General features: G+C 36.3%; 1 protein-coding gene across 8 annotated transcripts in view; it reads left to right on the plus strand.

Moving 5' to 3' along the window:
* The window catches only part of LOC107727100 (protein-methionine sulfoxide oxidase MICAL2-like), a 61,136-nt gene that overhangs the window by 16,633 nt on the left and 26,575 nt on the right, over positions 1–17,928 (plus strand). For all 8 annotated transcript variants that reach the window (XM_016536868.1, XM_016536872.1, XM_016536874.1 and 5 more), the window contains exons 3-7: positions 6,266–6,473; positions 7,729–7,845; positions 10,121–10,222; positions 14,726–14,881; positions 15,332–15,432. In XM_016536868.1, coding sequence (XP_016392354.1) covers positions 6,266–6,473; positions 7,729–7,845; positions 10,121–10,222; positions 14,726–14,881; positions 15,332–15,432 — 684 coding nt within the window. The remainder of the gene's footprint in view (positions 1–6,265; positions 6,474–7,728; positions 7,846–10,120; positions 10,223–14,725; positions 14,882–15,331; positions 15,433–17,928) is intronic.

Genomic DNA, 17,928 nt, shown 5'->3' on the forward strand with positions numbered 1-17,928 from the left:
ATCAAAGCCAGAACAGTGTTGCCTAATGGCACTGGTTCAGACAAGCCAGGTATGCTGTAACTGCAAAATGGCTCATAGGAGTATTTAAATACACATATTAAGCATTGGACCCTTACTAGTTTGATTTTTAGGGTTTCTTAAACAAAACTTTTTCTCTGTTTCCATCGCCATTCATCAGACAAACAGCTTGTTGCATCTCAAACTCACGCCGTTGGTTGAGTCAGAGGCTGACTTTCTGAATTGCTGAAACAGACAAAGCAATGTTTTGAATGCAACGGAGAGTGTCTTCTCTCATCTGGAAGCCAACCTTCAAATGGCTTACTTAGTTGATTCTGCACATTAAACAGGCATTGGAAAGGTGTTTTAACATCCTGATGAATATTAGACCATCTGCCCCTTCATCCTGTTGTGACTTGAGTTGAGTTGGGGGGGAAAAAAAAGGTGTGGTTTAGGAAGAGTGACACGATATCACTGCTCACCAGCCTACAACTGTCTGCCAGATTCACAGTCTGCCCAGGATATGAGCTCATTCTCTCGTCATCAACCAGCGGGACAGCTCAACTGCCTGTTTTATTGTTTTATACTGGCTTTATCACCATTGCAAAGAACACAGAGGCTTAATCTAAAAGTTTAGACATTCACTGCAAGCAAAATATGCTAAAATAATTTTTAAATTGTAATTCATGCAGTGATATTTTTTATTTCTGTATCATTCTTATTAACATATGTAAATTATGTTTATTGATTACTACACAGGTTTCAGGAATAGTTGATTCTGATTATACACAATTTTAGCTGTGCTAGTTTCATTTCTTTTTTTATTACTGTCTTTTTTTCTCACATATTTTTTTATATGATTATATTTTAGAAGTAACAATAACTTGAAGGAAGTCTCTTGTGCTCACCAAGGCTGCATTTATTTGATCAAAAATATAGTAAAAACTAGCGCTGTCAAACGATTAATCGCGATTAATCGCATCCAAAATAATATAAGTTTTGTTTACATAATATATGTGTGTGTACTGTGTATATTTATTATGTATATATAAATACACACACATACAGTATACGTATATTTTGAAAATATTTACATTTATATATATTTATATTCATATAATTTATATTATATATAAATATATTTGATGTATAAACATAACATATTTTTCTGAAATATATGCACGTGTGTGTATTTATATATACATAATACTGTCAAACGATTAATCGCGATTAATCGCATCCAAAATAAACGTTTTTGTTTGCATAATATATGTGTGTGTTCTGTGTATATTTATTATGTATATATAAATACACATACATACAGTATATATATTGAAAATATTTACATGTCTATATTTATATACATAATTTATATTATAAATAAATAAATATATTTAATATATAAACAAAATTTTTCTGAAATATATATATGCACGTGTGTGTATTTATATATACATAATAAATATACACAGCACACACACATATATTATGTAAACAAAACTTTTATTTTGGATGCGATTAATCGCGATCAATCGTTTGACAGCACTAGTAAAAACAGTAACATTATAAATTTTTATTAAAATTTGAAACAATATTATTCTGTTTTAATATATTTTAAAATGTAATTTATTTCTGTGATGGCAAAGCTGAATTTTCATCATCATTACTCCCGCCTTCAGTGTCACATGATCCTTTAGAAATCATCCTAAATTTGATGATGTGGTGTGTAAGAAACATTTCTTCTTATTATTAATGTTAAAAAAAGTTGTGTTGCTTAAAATTTTTTTGTTAAAACTTTCAGGAAACTCGTAGATTCTTTTGATGAGCATTTAATTGAAATATAAATCTTTTGCAATGATGTTAAAGTAATTACTATCATATTTGATCAGTTGCATTCTTATTGAATAAAAGCATTAATTTCTTTAAAAAAAATTGAATTTCCAAATATATATATTAGTGTTTTTTAATGTTAGTTTGGTATGGCACAATGCAGTTTTATTAACACTTGATCTGTTTCACAGAATGACTCTTAAATGGATTCCCACATTGAGCAGCAGTTAAATAAAGTTGACACAAAAAGTGTCTTTTAAATTCTTCTCATACATTTTTGGGCTGTTTTTCAGGGGTGGTGTTGTGGTTTCACCACCGGATTTTGTGGTAAATACTTGGAGCCGTTCCTCAGTCTGAGCAGTTTGAGCTCCTGACCCAGACTCTGTGAGCTCATGCGATGAGGCACTGTTTCCCACATTGGGAAAGTCAAGTTCTTCTCTTTTTGTATGTTTGAGCATGTGTGCAGTCTGCTAGACATATGCTTACAGCTGTGACTTTGTGACTCGTGACTACTTGGGCAATGTAAACAAATCATACAGTGGCATTATACGCTAACACTCATTACACTAGAGGTATCAGCCAATTCGCCTGCCTTTTTTTATTCTCATACTGGCCTTAATGCTTGTGAATCTGGGCTGCTCTCCTGGTGGTCTGCTTCAGTTCATCGAGCAGCTTTCTCTAGTGGTGTGATGTCTAATTGAGCAAACTGCTGAAGCAAACTGTGATCACATTGTGTGCTAGAAGCAGGATAAGTATGTGTGTCTGGGTTTAAGTTATTGGTCCTGCAGTGAAGGTGGTCTCTGGTCCACTGGGCTTTGTGTAAAGTGACTGTTGGTTCAACACATACCGTGGCTTTCACCAGGAAGTCTCATCTGGCATTATGCTGCCAGTTCCTGTCCTGCAGACTTTTCCACGAGATAAAAGAGGCTGAACCAGCCTGAAGTGGCAGTGGTGTGATGAAATTTTAGAGCAGACGTTGGCCTGTACAGTGATTGGCTGGATTTTAAAAAGAGGACACACTAAAAATATTTTTTATTGCTCCGAGGTTGTTCTTTTATAGATTAGGAAATTAAATATCCACAGTTATAATTAATTTAATTAGTTATAATCTTTAATATAAAATATAATAATATAAATTAATATAAAGTTAATTTTAATTTAATTAAAAAAATAATTTATAAAAAATATCAATTTAAAAAGTAAAATAATATAATTTAATATAAAACTAATTTAATTATAATTAATTAGTATTATATTTGTCTTAGATTTTTTTACTAAAATTTGTATGATGATTATTGAGATACAATAATGGGTCGTTCACACACAAAACGCGCCTTTATGCCTAAAAACGCAAGATGCAGCGCTCAGGAATGGTTTTATAAAATGTGCAGCTTTTGCAAGAAACTTTAAATCTTTCTTGCTTTCTTTAGAGGTTTTTTCTGTCCATCAAGGTTTTTTTTTCTTCAGTTAAACCCACCCATATGGGCGGTGATTGTTAATTACTTATTGCATCTTTAATTAATTGACCAGCGGATTCAGTTTAATCATCTGACGTCTCTGTTTTGTGCCCTGATCTCCTTAAATGTTTGTTAACCAGTGTTGGAATATTTAGCACTGAAGATAATCCAGCCAGGACTGAAACGTTTGCTTTTTTTTGTGTCTGTGTTTTTTTTGTTTGTGCACTTTAGTTTTTGTTGTCACTTCTATGTAAATCTTCAGGAATAAACTCTTGTTCAGAGGACCTTGAACTTTGCATTCCGTTTGGTGTGCGGATTTTTTGCCTTGGCTTTTTGTATTTTTCTTTTATAAAAGTGCAGCACAAAACGCGAGGGTCTTGAGACTTTGGTCTGGCAAATCTGTCATTTTTTAGGTCTCTTCTGAAACTCCTGAATTTTTTTTCTCAAGTAAAAAATTTGACAAACAGGAGGTGTTTGTCTCCATTTGCTCTCAATTTGATTTCATTAGGTAAATCCTGATTTCATTAGAAAATGTATTCGTATTTTAATCATTTGTTAATTTGTCTTTACTATGGGCAACCCAAAAAAAAAAGCATGATTTCGAGCACCCACTGATGGACAGGAAACAGCTCCATGCTGACTCAACAGGAAACTTCACCTCTGGACTACTGTTCTGCTCGGTTTCAGGGTGGGGATGAGCAAAAACAAAAGAGTTATCATTGTGTTCATATCTGCTCTGACTGATGGAGCGTTTCATTAGTCTGTGGGGATGGTAAATGGGGATGGAGTGGTTGCGTGGCTCTCTGTCTTTTCTGAACAGGCTGCCTTTGTTCATTCTCTGTGGCTTTTAGTTAAAGTGAAGTCAAACAGAAACTGTGCACCTGGCCTGTCAGTCTGTGCTAGTGGTAACTGGTCCATCCAGTGTAATCAAAAGCAGCAGTGCAGAGACAGACCTGTCCAGACAGTGCAGTGGCCACCTGCGTCTGCCAGCCTCATACCTGCAGCAGTGATGAATAACAGATCTCCCCTCAGGCATTTAATACTTGCTTGTTTTCTCTGTACGCATTCCTCCAACCGCAATATCTTCTCCATTACTGCTACACACTGCTATTGATACTTTCAGCACCGTTACTCACAAACACACTCCTGTTAATACCAGCAATCTTGTTAAGTCAAATACACAATTTATATTGATTATTTCAACCCTTTTTCTCACAAATGCACAAAACACTCCTACTGATACGTTTAATCTTGTTACTTAAAATACTCAATTGCTGTTGATATTTTAAACTCTGTTACTCAGAAAACACACAGTCTTTTTGATTGATACTTACAACCCTGTTATTCACAAATACGCAAACACACTTTTGTTAATACCTGCAATCGTTACTTCAAATACACAATTTCTATTGATTCTTTCAACTCTGTTATACTCACAAATTCACAAAAACATTCCTACTGATACGTTTAATCTTGTTACTTAAAAATACACAATTGCTGTTGATTTTTTCAACTCTGTTACTCAAAATAGACACAGAGTCTATATTAATACTTTCAACCCTGTTATTCACAAATACACAATCACTTTTTTGTTGATGCCTGCAATTTTGTTACTAAAATACACAATTTCTACTGATACTCTGTTACTCAAAAATACACACACACACACACACGCACGCACGCACGCACACACACACACACGGATTCATATTGAAACATTCAACCCTGTTATTCAAAAATACACACATGGAGGCCTATTGGTACATTGAACCCTGTTACATTAAAATAAACATTTTGTCGACTTCTTTTGATACTATTAACCCCGTTGCTCAACAGTACATACACATTCCTATTGGCACTGTCAACCCTGTAATTCACACACACAAATATATTTGTAAGAAACAGGGTTGAAACACACACTAAGCATAGAATGTCTAAATCTCTGTCTTATTTTTTATTAATGAAAGCTGAAGGCCTTTTAATGAAATTATCTGTGCTTCTAGCAGGCTGAGATCTGTAAATAGCCTCAACTGACACAGTGCCAGGGACAACTATCCACACAGGCATTGAGGTCTACATAAACATGATAAGATGCAGGATCAGGAGGGGCTGAAACCCGAGCGTATAACAATATTGATCACAGCACAGGCTGAGAGTTTTTGCTGTATGCACACTGTGACAGGAAGCGCTAGCTGCCCTCATTGCCTCTTCCTTATTTTGAGGTCAATTAACCATCCTGAAATTGGCCATGTGTGTGGGAAATCATAGGAGGGGAAGGAAATTAATAGATCAAGTAGAAAAAAGTCACGTTGTACCATCTGGGCTGAAAATGAGCTAAAGCTTTGCATGATGTGAGTCCAATACGTGGCTCTCTTCTGTGACTCAAGAATAGATTTGTGTAAAGATCATCTCTCCACATAAAAAGTGATCTCTCATCACTAAACCAGAGAGGATGAAGTCATACCCACAGCAGGCATTCTCAGACACGTCCCGGAACCTGACGTCTTGACTTCATGCATTCATACAAGCCTGATGCATGAATCATGCCTTTGATATGACAGGACTGTAATTATGAATTAATGCTGATGAAATCACACACGCGCCTCCAGTTATTGGCACTGGTTGTGATGTGGTGCTTGGATAAACATTTGCGTTAGTGCTTACTTTTCTTTGAGCTTATCTGCTAAGATTTTCTGCTTTCTAGGATACTTCCTGAAAGAATGGGCAAGAACTGTTTGCTCACCACAGAGTAAAATAGGCTCCTTGAATTTCAATAAAGAAAAATACACAAGGTATTATAAAATGCACAGAGGTCCTAGAGAGGTATTGCCTTCTTTTATATGTATTTGTGGAATTTAAAAAGCAATGAAAACAAAAGTCACCCAATTGTTCTGTACTTTCTCTGTTTTTTAAATGAAAATAGTGACCTTGGTTAAATTCTTACCCTGCTGATTCTCTGAATTTCTGATTGTAACTTTCAGTGCTTGATAATTGGAGGGGGCCCCTGTGGCTTGCGGACTGCCATCGAGTTAGCTTTCCTCGGAGCCAAAGTGGTGGTAATAGAGAAGAGAGATACATTCTCCAGGAACAACGTCCTACATCTCTGGCCCTACACCATTCATGACCTCAGAGCCTTAGGAGCCAAGAAGTTCTATGGAAAGTTCTGTGCTGGAGCAATAGACCACATCAGTGAGTTCTGAAACAACTTATCATTCTCTGCATATTATAAGCAACCTATAATAACCTCCTTGTTTAAAGCAGTAGTCATTTTTTAGTTCCTCTTCTCATTCTTTTGATAGCCCTTCTTTTTTCTATATATGCAGTATATGTTACCTTTGTTGTGTTTATCTACAGTGATATATCACCCAAAAATCTACATTGTAAACCCTAATAAGTTGAGTCTACTCAAATCATTTGAGAAAACTAATTCACGCACTATAGTTATCACAATTAACTAAAACTAAAAGCATATTTGTTAATTGAAATAAAGATGAAATAAAAATAATTTTGAGTTGCCAATTAATTTAAATACATTTATATAAATTTACAGCACTAAAATTACTAACCGGAATGAGAAATAAACTAAATTACTAAAATGACTAATAATAAATAACAAAAATAACTAAATAAATTAAACCATAAATAGATAGATAAATGACAAAGCATTACATTTTTACTAGAAAATAATAGTTAGAAATTAAAAATAAAATAAAATGAAAACGGAAAATATAAAAATAAGAGCTAAATCAAAATATTAATAAAAACTATAATAATACATAAATAAAATAACTCTGTCAACCTCAATTTAATTTAATAATTGTAGCTAATCCTATTAAATCAAGTATTTAAGTACAGTTAACTTAAAGGGCAAGTAAACTGAGATTTTCCAATTTATATATTGTTTCATTTACTTATATTGAACGAGCAATAAATCATTAAAACAAGCTATTGTCTCACATCAACAATTATATATATTATATTATAAAAATTATATTTATTATTATTATATTTGTTTCCAACAATTTATTTGTTTCACATTAAATTATATTAAATATATATATATATATACACAGTGACCAGTCACTGTCAAGACTTACACTTCAGTTTGTTCCTCACACAAAGCTATCATTTGACTTTACAGGATTTGGAATTTATCACATTAGTCATATGAACTACTTTTATGTTGTTTTAATGTCTTTTTAGGAGCTTGACACTCCCAGTCCCTATCAATTTTCATTGTATGGAAAAGAGACGATGATAGAATTTCCATTTTTGGATAAACGATCCAAAAGATGAAGCACTAAGTGAAAATACTATCCTGCCACTCTAATGACGATATTTCTGTTCTCACATCTGTTAGTTCTACTGGTTGGTGTTTTTATAAGTGAGGCAGTGTTAGCGTGACTGTGAGGTTAATGGTTCTTGCTCTGGCTGGGTTTGGCAGGCATTCGGCAGCTCCAGCTCATGCTCTTGAAGATCGCTCTGCTTCTGGGTGTGGAGTTTCACGTAAATGTGGAGTTCGTCAAGCTGGTGGAGCCTCCAGAGGACCAGGAGAATGAGGGTGAGACTGACGGCCCCAGATGCAGACTAGACGACAGTCGAAAGTTTGGACACACCTACTCAATGTCTATTATTGCTACTTCTAGAATAGTAAACATTTACATTTGGCAGACGCTTTTATTCAAAAGTGACTTACATTGCATTCAAAGTACACATTTTACATTTTTATCAGTTCTTGTTTATCCAGTTTCCCTGGGAACTGAACCCATGACCTTCGTGTTGCTAGCGCCATGCTTTGCTGTTTTTGGCTACTGAAAAGAAGATAATACTATAAAAAAACAACACAGATGGTAATATATGGTTATGTAGCCATCACGAAATGCTATTTTATATATTTGCTTCTTCAAAGTAGCTGCCCTTTGTTTGGATAATACTTTGATTACTTAACTTAATATCCCATAGTTTTATTAGACACCACATAAGCTTGAGTATTGAAATGTTAATCTATACTCATCTTGATGAATCTGGGTTCTTTTGATTTTGCTGTCTCTGTATTACAACATTTTCTTTGGAGCAGTTTAAGGTTTTCTGGGCTGGGCTGTCATTACCAGGAAGATGAAGGGATGGAGTGCTTCCTGCCTCACTATAATAGCTGTTTCCATGACAACCAAACAACACCTGCAGAGTTGTTAATGCAACTTTAATGGCCATGAAAAAGTGTTCAGATGCACTTCACTCTCCCCTCCCGTATCCAAATGTCATTTTATGACTACATAGCATGCACAACGTTCACCCATTACACACCGCTCTGCTATCTCGTTTCACAAGATTTTTAAAGATCAGAGAAATTAAGAAACTGATTAGTTGATCTTGATAATTAGAAACACAACTCAAAGGTCCAAGGAGTTGGTTTCCATATGTGACCACTTTGGTCATCTATGGTAGAACAACATTGCGTAAGCTTCTCCCCTAGACTTCTAGACCATTAGCAATCTATCTTTCTCCCTTCAACAGCAATGACAGCAGGCAGATAAAAACAAAAGTGCTTTCTAAATTAAGAATGTGTGCTTGCTGTGACCCTGTGCTATGGCCTTGAGCGAGACTCATGATCCTGGATATAGTTCAGTTGGATCTCAAGTTCTCAACTTGTGTTAAACAGTTTTGGTTTATTTTGCTTTTAAGTTGTACTCTAAACGTTTGACACTGATGGTTGGCTATTATTAATAATAGCTGAATGACTTGCTGTGACTGTATGTTTCTGGAATGCATAGTGTTCTTGGCACGATTGCATAATGCATACACGAGTAACATTACCTAGTCTTGTTAAAATATGTAGTTAGAAATTTTTTTTTTCCATTTAACAGATTATTTCCATTTAAAACAACATGCGGTTCACTTACAGCAAGAACAGTTTGTCAGAAGTGAACTTGGGTCAAGTGTCTTGAAATATTTTGATATTTGTATTTATTGTCTTATCGCTCCACCCAGCTCCTGTCCTCCCTAGAGGAAAAAATATTGCTCAGATGTTGCTTGGGAGATTTAATGAGTTCCCAGTTATGTATCAACTCTCAGATGCTTCTGAAATTCCTTAGGAGAAATAAAAATTGAAACAACAGAGTCAATTGTTGGCATGCTGTAAAAATATAGAGCTATAAAATGAATGTGGATAACAACTCAGTTAATTACGTTTTTGGAGTTTGAGTCATTATTAAGATCTCTTCTTAAACTCAAGAGTAATCATATGTAGATTACTAGAGTTGTTTTCTTAGTACAATCATCTGAAAAGCAAGATATGTCTATTTTTATTTCTCAAATAAGTCAATGCCTGGCATGCAGTAAGAGTACAGAGCTATGAAATTAAATTGGTAGCAGCTCAGATAATTAAATCTTTGGAGAGTTTGATGAGAAACGTTTGAGTTCATATTTAAAACTCAGACTTTTGCAGAATTTGACATAATGGCAAATCTGAGCACAATTTGAGACACTGTTGAGATATTCTCTGAAACTCAAGAGTACTAGTGTCATTTTCTCAGTAGAAACATCTGAAAAGCATATGAAAATCTCATTGTTCTCTTGGAGATATTAAAAAGATCTCAATTGTGATTTGGTTTGAGTTCATATTTAAAACTCAGACTTTTGCAGAATTTGACAATGCCAAATCTGAGCACAATTTGAGACACTGTTGAGATATTCTCTGAAACTCAAGAGTCCTAGTGTCATTTTCTCAGTAGAAACATCTGAAAATCTCATTGTTCTCTTGGAGATATTAAAAAGATCTCAATTGTGATTTGTGATTTGTCACTTTTGCAGCTGAATGATTGCGTTTGTTTCTGCAGGGCCGGGTTGGAGGGCAGAGATCCGGCCTGCGGATCACCCTGTGGCCGACTTCAACTTTGATGTGGTGGTGGGAGCTGATGGGAGACGAAACTCTTTAGAAGGTATGAGCTCAAATGGGTGAAGATGATGCAATCGCTGCTCATGAGAAATAAAATGTAAAATCTGCCATGCTGAATTACATATATCATGTGGACTAAAATAAACACACATGCAACCTTCTGTTTGCACAGTAACTAAGAGGCTATAATAATCTTTGCTCTATGATTACAAACTGTTCTAGCAGTTACTAAAATTGTACCTGCCTAAAATATGATAGCATGTACATGAAAATAGCATGTCATATGGTCTTTCAAATAATGTAATAGCATACTTCTCAACAAGCCACACAATTTGAGGTATTATTCACGTCTGGGGCACAAACTATGAATTTGAGCAAAATGGCAAATGTAGAAATAGTTAACCCAAAAAATGAAAATTTACTGAAAATCTACTCACCCTCAGGCCATCCAAGATGTAGATCAGTTTGTTTCTTCATCTGAACAGATTTGGGGAAATTGAGCATTATATCACTTGCTCATCAATGGATACTCTGCAGTGAATGGGTGCCGTCAGAATGAGAGTCCAAACAGCTGATAAAAACATCACTATAGTCCACAAGTAATCCATACAGCTTTTCACTGTATTGACATTGATAATGAACTGGAGTTGTTTGGATTACTTGTGGATTATTGTGATGATTTTATCAGCTGTTTGGAATCTCACTCTGAGGGCACCCATTCACTGAAGAACATCTGTTGGTAAAGAAGTGATCCAAACTTCCAAATCTGTTCCGATGAAGAAACAAACTCATCTGCATCTTGAATGGTACATTTTGAGCAAATTTTCATTTTTGGGTGAACTATTCCTTTAAACAGCACTAATAAAACGTCTTCAGATATAATCCAAAACCTCTCTTTGTTACACTCTTTCTATCATTAAAACAACCTCAGCAACTCTTAAAATTTGGCCCATGCTCTTGGCCGAAGTCCCTAGAATGCATTGTTTCATCTAAGAAGGTTATTAAGCCATAAAATCAAGTTCTGCTGTGTAAAGCGATACTGCATGATGTCACCAGCCGCCCACCGGTTACATATGAGATCAGCGAGTCAACATGTGCTCTTGAGGAGCTCTCAGGGTTTCTGAACACTTTTCAGCTGATGATGTGTGTCCGTTGGACTCTGTTTTCCAGGTTCGTCATCTTTTCGCTTATCCCTAATCAGATGCTTTTTCCAAAAAAGGCCATTTGTGGGGCCTTCCAAACTATGAGATGTTAGCTCATTGCCCAATTATGAGTAACTTCAGGGAAAAAGGAACCCAGCTTGTTTTGGACATTAAGTGAGCTAGTTCAGGACATCTAGGGAAAGTTAAATTTATCCCAATCTGAGGCAGAGCAGCAGTCAGACGAAAGCAGCTGAATTTGGACCGAGTAACGCAGATGACAAAGAGGAGAACTGATGTCTTAGTGAGTTAACAACATGGCAGTAATGGAACAGTTCTGGCTCTTAATCAAATCTGTGTCTGTTCGTAGAGAAGCTCTGTAGAGCCTCATACATTATTTTGCAGGATGAGAAAGCAGAGCCAATTCTCCACGACCCAAGTCAACCCACTCAACAGCCATTAAAAATGAACAGCTTGTGCTGTTTTTGTAAAATTTGCCAGGCTGGGATGAACTTATTTGGCTAATGCATAAAGGCACTTTTTGTTCCTTTTTTTGTAGGCCTCTAACACATCTTTATCAGGCATGATGCAATACAATCTCTTTTGAGTCAATCAGAGTATCTAAAACAAAAAGAAATAAAGAGAAACAGAACATTTTGTCGATCTCTTTAGGATTCTCTATTTGAGTACAAATATTCTGAAAAGGTAGTTTTTGCCTTTTTATTTGTTATGCACATTAGCAGTGTCTTAGGAAATCTCTAGATCCTTAAAAAATGCATAAGGGCTTTAAAAACTACAGATGAATATTATAGACATTTGCAACTGCAGAGATTTACTTCACAGACTCAGTATATCCATATTCAGTGATTGAAGGGATAGTTCACCCAGAAATGAAAATTCTGACATCATTTGCAAGTTGTGTTTGTGATGTTACAAAATTGCAGCATCTCCACTTAACCTGTCCACATGCATTACAAAAAATAAAGTTTTGAAAGTCCTCCATTTAAAAGGCAATTTCAAAAATCTCAGTTCCCTTTCAGGAACTCAAGCTGCGTTGAACGCTTTGGGAATGCCCCCGGCGAGACCACGTTCTGAAGCATGTGTGAAATTTGCATGTTGTGTTTGTGATGTTACAAAATTCCAGCATCTCCACTTAAAAAACAGGCTAATTTTCATTTTTGGGTGAACTAACCCTTTAACCTGTCCACATGCATTATAAAAAATAAAGTTTTGGCAATTTCAAAAATCTCAGTTCCCTTTCAGGAACTTGAGCTGCGTTGAACGCTTTGGGAACTCGTTCTGAAGCATATGTGAAATCAGTCCAATAGAGAAGCGAGACGTCACGAGCGGGGTGACGTGAGCAACCAGGAAGCATAAAGGTGCATCCGGCAAGCACACATGTTAGAGGGTTATGAGAAGGGTTATGGGGTGATGCCGGCGGTGGAGCAGACACTTGCGAGTTATCGCTCCCCGTCCTCAGCATCATCCCTGAAGGCCCTGAAACTTCCCACCAGGCCAGTAAAGCTGACATCTAACCTGGTTGGGAAAGCTTATACGGCGGCAGGTCAGGCCGGTGCGTGTCTGCACACTAAGGCGGTGTTGCAGGCGTACCAGGCTGACCTGCTTAAAGACCTGGATGATAGGGAGGAAGAGGAATCCGACGTAGTCGCAGAACTACACCGGGCCACAGATCTGTCGCTTCGGGCCACTAAAGAAATGGCCAGAGCCATCAGCCGTTCAATGGCAGCATTGGTGGCCACGGAGCGGCACCTGTGGTTGAATCTGTCCGAATTACAGGATAAAGACAGATTTTTCCTGCTGGATGCTCCGCTATTGCCTTCTGGCCTCTTCGGCGGCGCAGTCGATACTGTCGTCGAGAGGTTTCAGGAGGTGAAGAAGCAGGGGGCGGCATTCCAATACTTCCTCCCTCGCCGTTCCCAGGTTTTTGGGACTGCTAAGCAGGAGCAGTCCCAGCCGTCCAGCTCCTCATATCGCCAGACCCAGAAACAGAGTCTCGCGACCTCACACCAGACAGGGACTTGCTCATATGGCGCAGTGGGTATTCTCGTTCCCAAAGCGTTCGACGCAGCACGAGTTCCTGAAGGGCAACGTCTCGAGGTTACGTATATGTAGCCATGGTTCCCTGAAGGGAATGAGACGCTGTGTCTCCCTGCCATACTCCCTGTGTCCCTGCAGGCGCTGGCTTCCGCAGAAGTTAGCATGTGCGCTTTGCCGGATGCACCTTTATGCTTCCTGGTTGCTCACGTCACCCCGCTCGTGACGTCTCGCTTCTCTATTGGACTGATTTCACACAGAACATGGTCTCGCCGGGGTTTTCCCAAAGCGTTCGACGCAGCGCCTCGTTCCCTTCGGGGAACCATGGTTACATACGTAACCTTGAGATGTTTTCAATGACCAAGTGCAAAATGCTGCGAATGTGTGGAAAGAGGCCAAAATTAATAGAAAATATTTTCAAACATATTGCATTTGTGTGGAGGAGGCCTTGGTAGGCCGGTGAAATATCAGCCCATACTGTAACTACCAGCCCATAACTGTTCATTAATCATCAACTATCTTCAGGTCAAATCAAATGTTTTATTTTTGTCATTGATATACTATGTTTGTTAATTTTTTTTATTTAATTTTATTTTTATGTTTTAAGTTTTCAAGTTTTAGTTTGAGTTTATTTAGTTTTAGTTATGTTAGTACTTCAAGTTAAACTAAATTAAAATGAGAAATATTGTCTTGGCAACTACCTAAAATAAAATAAGTTTAAGTTTTTTAATATTTTATTTTATTTCAGTTAATGCTTATTTTATTTCAAGTAATGATTTTTTTATTTAGTTTTAGTTAAAAATAATAATACTGGTCACATCAAGTCTTTATACTATACAGATTGTTTCAAAGCAGCTTCAACAGGAAAAATAACAGTGTCAATGTTGTAAAATTCATAAATTATGAAACAAATTCGATTTCAGCTTTAAAGCAGCTCTAAATATTAGACAATAGTGTCATAATTCAGCTCAATTTAGTTCAGTGTTGTTTCAGTTCAGTTTAGTAAGTGTCGATGTTGTAAAGTTTGTGTCATTATCCAGCTTAATTCAGTTCAAATTTTCTCATTCAATAGTGTCAGTACAGTTAAATTGAAAATATTACTGAATATGAAGTCTTAAATATCTTCTTCTTTTAAATATAATATATAATTATATTAAATATCTTCAGATGGGCAGTATTCGTTGTGGACTTTGCCGCTGATTTAACTGATTTAAAAAATGGGCTTGTAATACTGGTAGAGTGGCATGTTTGTGCTGCATTAGTTTACCTCTATCAAACACGAGGAAACAAATGCAACTACTAAACCCTTTTCCCCTTGTTTTTTTCTCCCTTCTTCTTTCTCTCTTTCTCAGGATTTAGGAGGAAGGAATTTCGTGGCAAACTGGCCATCGCCATAACAGCAAACTTTATCAACAGAAACACCACCGCTGAGGCAAAGGTCGAGGAGATAAGTGGAGTTGCCTTCATCTTCAACCAGAAATTCTTTCAGGATCTCAGACAGGAAACTGGTGAGCAATATGCGCCACATTAGCCACTAAAAATACACCACATTAGTCTAAACTAAGCATCCAGCTCCCTGGATAATAAAGAAATATCTCCCAACCCTCTCAACCATGTACTTTCACCTCTTCCCGGCATTTCCCGCGATGATTTCCATAAGCGTGTCAGTGTTATCTGCTGTTTGGAGCAGCCATATTTCAGTTATCGTCTTCTTGCACTGATTTGTCACGTAAATGTTTATTCTCCGGGGATTATGGGCTTCCTCCCTTCAAACACTTACGTATGCTTTGTATACCTGCCGTGACTTGTACCCCTTTGAAACTGAATTCCTTTAAAATCCTGTATTAAACTCACTCTGACCTCATGAGATTCGTTATGTCATATTACAGGCATAAAGATGTTACAGATGAGTATCTCTGACAGATTTAAGTAATACCACAATTTTGTCTCTTTCGTAGGGATTGATCTTGAGAACATTGTCTACTACAAAGACAACACACATTACTTTGTCATGACAGCTAAGAAGCAGAGCCTGCTGGACAAAGGTGTCATCATTCATGTGAGTTGGTTGCTTTACTCTGTGGCAAGTGTCGAGTGAACTATTTTTCTCGGCTTCCTCCAAGATGGAGGGACCAGACGCCTAAAAGCACAACATGAGTCCAGAGGCTTATAAACACTCCTAAGGAGCACATATTTATCAGGGGGAGAGAGACAGTCACAAACGCTCTCTGGTACTCTCAGTTCTTGGGCCTCGTCATTGACGCACATTAGGGTTGTTGGCAATGTCTGTGCTGATCTGATTCACGCAGTGAGTCAAGTGCTAGAACTGAGTGTGCGGCTTACAGTCTTCACCTATTTTGGATTGTGGCCAGCTTTGGAAAGTCATCCAATCTTTCCTCAAGCCATTTTTTACCCTGTCTGATGGCAGATATTTTATTTAGTGTCTGTTTGGCAAAGATCTGGATTTTTCTGGTCAAGGTAATTTCTGCACCACTAGTGCCACCCCCAGTATGTATATATGTACATATATATCAAATATTGATTTATTTTTCATTGAAAATATTTAAGCATCCTAACAACAAGATAAATTTACTTGAGGAACAAAGTTGCATAAGATATTAAGACTTATTTTCAGAGAATAATTTTTTTGTTTGTGTGTTTTTGGTGTTGTTTTTACTAGCATTTAGTGAGGTTTATTTTTAGGGGGGAAAGGTAAATAATAGTGTTCAAGATATACAGTATATATATATATACTGTATATATATACATACTGTATATATATACAGTATATATATATATATATATATATATATGTGTGTGTGTGTGTGATTTTGAAGAACTACACTACTATATTCTACAAAAGTTTACATTTAAGGACTCCAAAATGTGTACTCATCAAGTAATTAAATATTTTACTTAGATCTTGTAAACATATTAGTGTACATATCTTAATATTTACAATATTAAAATATAAAATTATTTTAAAACATCAATACGTTTTTGGTGATTGTACCATGATTTTACAATTAAATTCATCAAATTTAATTGGACATTTTACAGCCTGAACATGAATTAGTCATTTTACATACTAAAAAAGATCTGATTATCTGATATTTTAAGACTTACTGACCTTGACACACACTCATAACTATTTTTGTTTCCTACGTTTCGATCTTCATGTTTGTCACACTACATGACTTTATTTTAAACATTTATAATATTTTTTAACAAAATTGTTTCACTGTTTAATTTTTCTAAATACTAATAAATTAATAAATAAATAATATCCTTTTAATAAGGCTTGAATGCACACTTTTCAATTTATTTTGAAAATATATCCATGAAAAAATTTACCATCTTGACCCTTAAACTAAAAAAAGTTTTTTTTTTTCCTTTGGTTAAAAAGTGTTTTATTCTTGATGATCTGTCTCCATTCTTGTACTGAATAAGAACTTTTTACAGTATAATCCCTCAGTCATCAAGTCCCACCTTATGTTTTTTCAAAGTATCTGTTTCATTCAAAAATGTCATATTTTGGAAGTAAAATGCATTGTAAATAACGTTTCATGTTGACCAAAGAACCAGCTATCACAGCGCATAATCTATCAGTAGACATTAGTTTTGACTTGCTAGCAGTCTTACTGTATATTGTAGCAAATTAGCTCAAAAGGGAAATGTATATAAATAATTAGTAGTAACTGTAACAGAATTAATATTGCCATCAACTAATCTGTTCGTCCAGCAAACATTCAGTGTAAATTAATATCAACTCTAAGAAAGGATATTTTCATGGCCACAGAAAATATCATTCCTACAGTATTAATGCATTAGACTAGAGCATGTAGCTGGATCAGAATCGTAAAGGGACATTATTTACAAGCAGGACCAGAAACTCATGTAATTTGTGAACAAAGGTTTTATTAACTAAACGCTAACACATATAACTACTCTAAACAAACAAACATACAATCGCTCATTCATAGGGAAAGGGAAAGTGAGACTGGATGAACCATTATAGAAACAAGAAAATGCAGCTATGGAAAAGGAGTCAGTTAACCTTTGAGTGAAACCATCAGCGATGTTTTACAACGGGGTCGTTAGCTTATACTAAACCTATGTTTCGTTTAGTTAAATGTACGATACTTACATTGCCTTGGTCGTTGACGAGTGTCCGGATTCAGTCTCGGATGAAAGTCTTGATGGTTTCAAGGTTTGGACTTGCGATCACGTTCTTCTGGGTTTGAAGAATTATGAACCCCAAAGATGTTCTGACTCGATGGTGATTGGGAGTTTCTTCCCAGGTGGAAAGTGAAGAAGAGCTAAGAGAGATCAGCTGAGCTCCTAGGATCTTTGATGAATGGCCTGGCTCAAACTTAAGGGGTCCAGAAGAGTTCTAGCTCAGCATCCCCATCCTCTTAGGATCTAAAAGAACCACAGACTGAGCTGTGTCGAGGCCTGCCAGGCACGGCAGCGCCGGCTCTGGGACTTAGCAACCAGAAGATGGGAGGGTGATGAGAGACGAGTAAAGAGACTAAAAGACAGGCGGGTCGGGTGA

The sequence above is a fragment of the Sinocyclocheilus rhinocerous genome, unplaced genomic scaffold (assembly GCF_001515625.1).
Source record: "Sinocyclocheilus rhinocerous isolate Xijiao unplaced genomic scaffold, SAMN03320098_v1.1 scaffold35, whole genome shotgun sequence".
Classification (NCBI taxonomy): Eukaryota; Metazoa; Chordata; class Actinopteri; order Cypriniformes; family Cyprinidae; genus Sinocyclocheilus; species Sinocyclocheilus rhinocerous.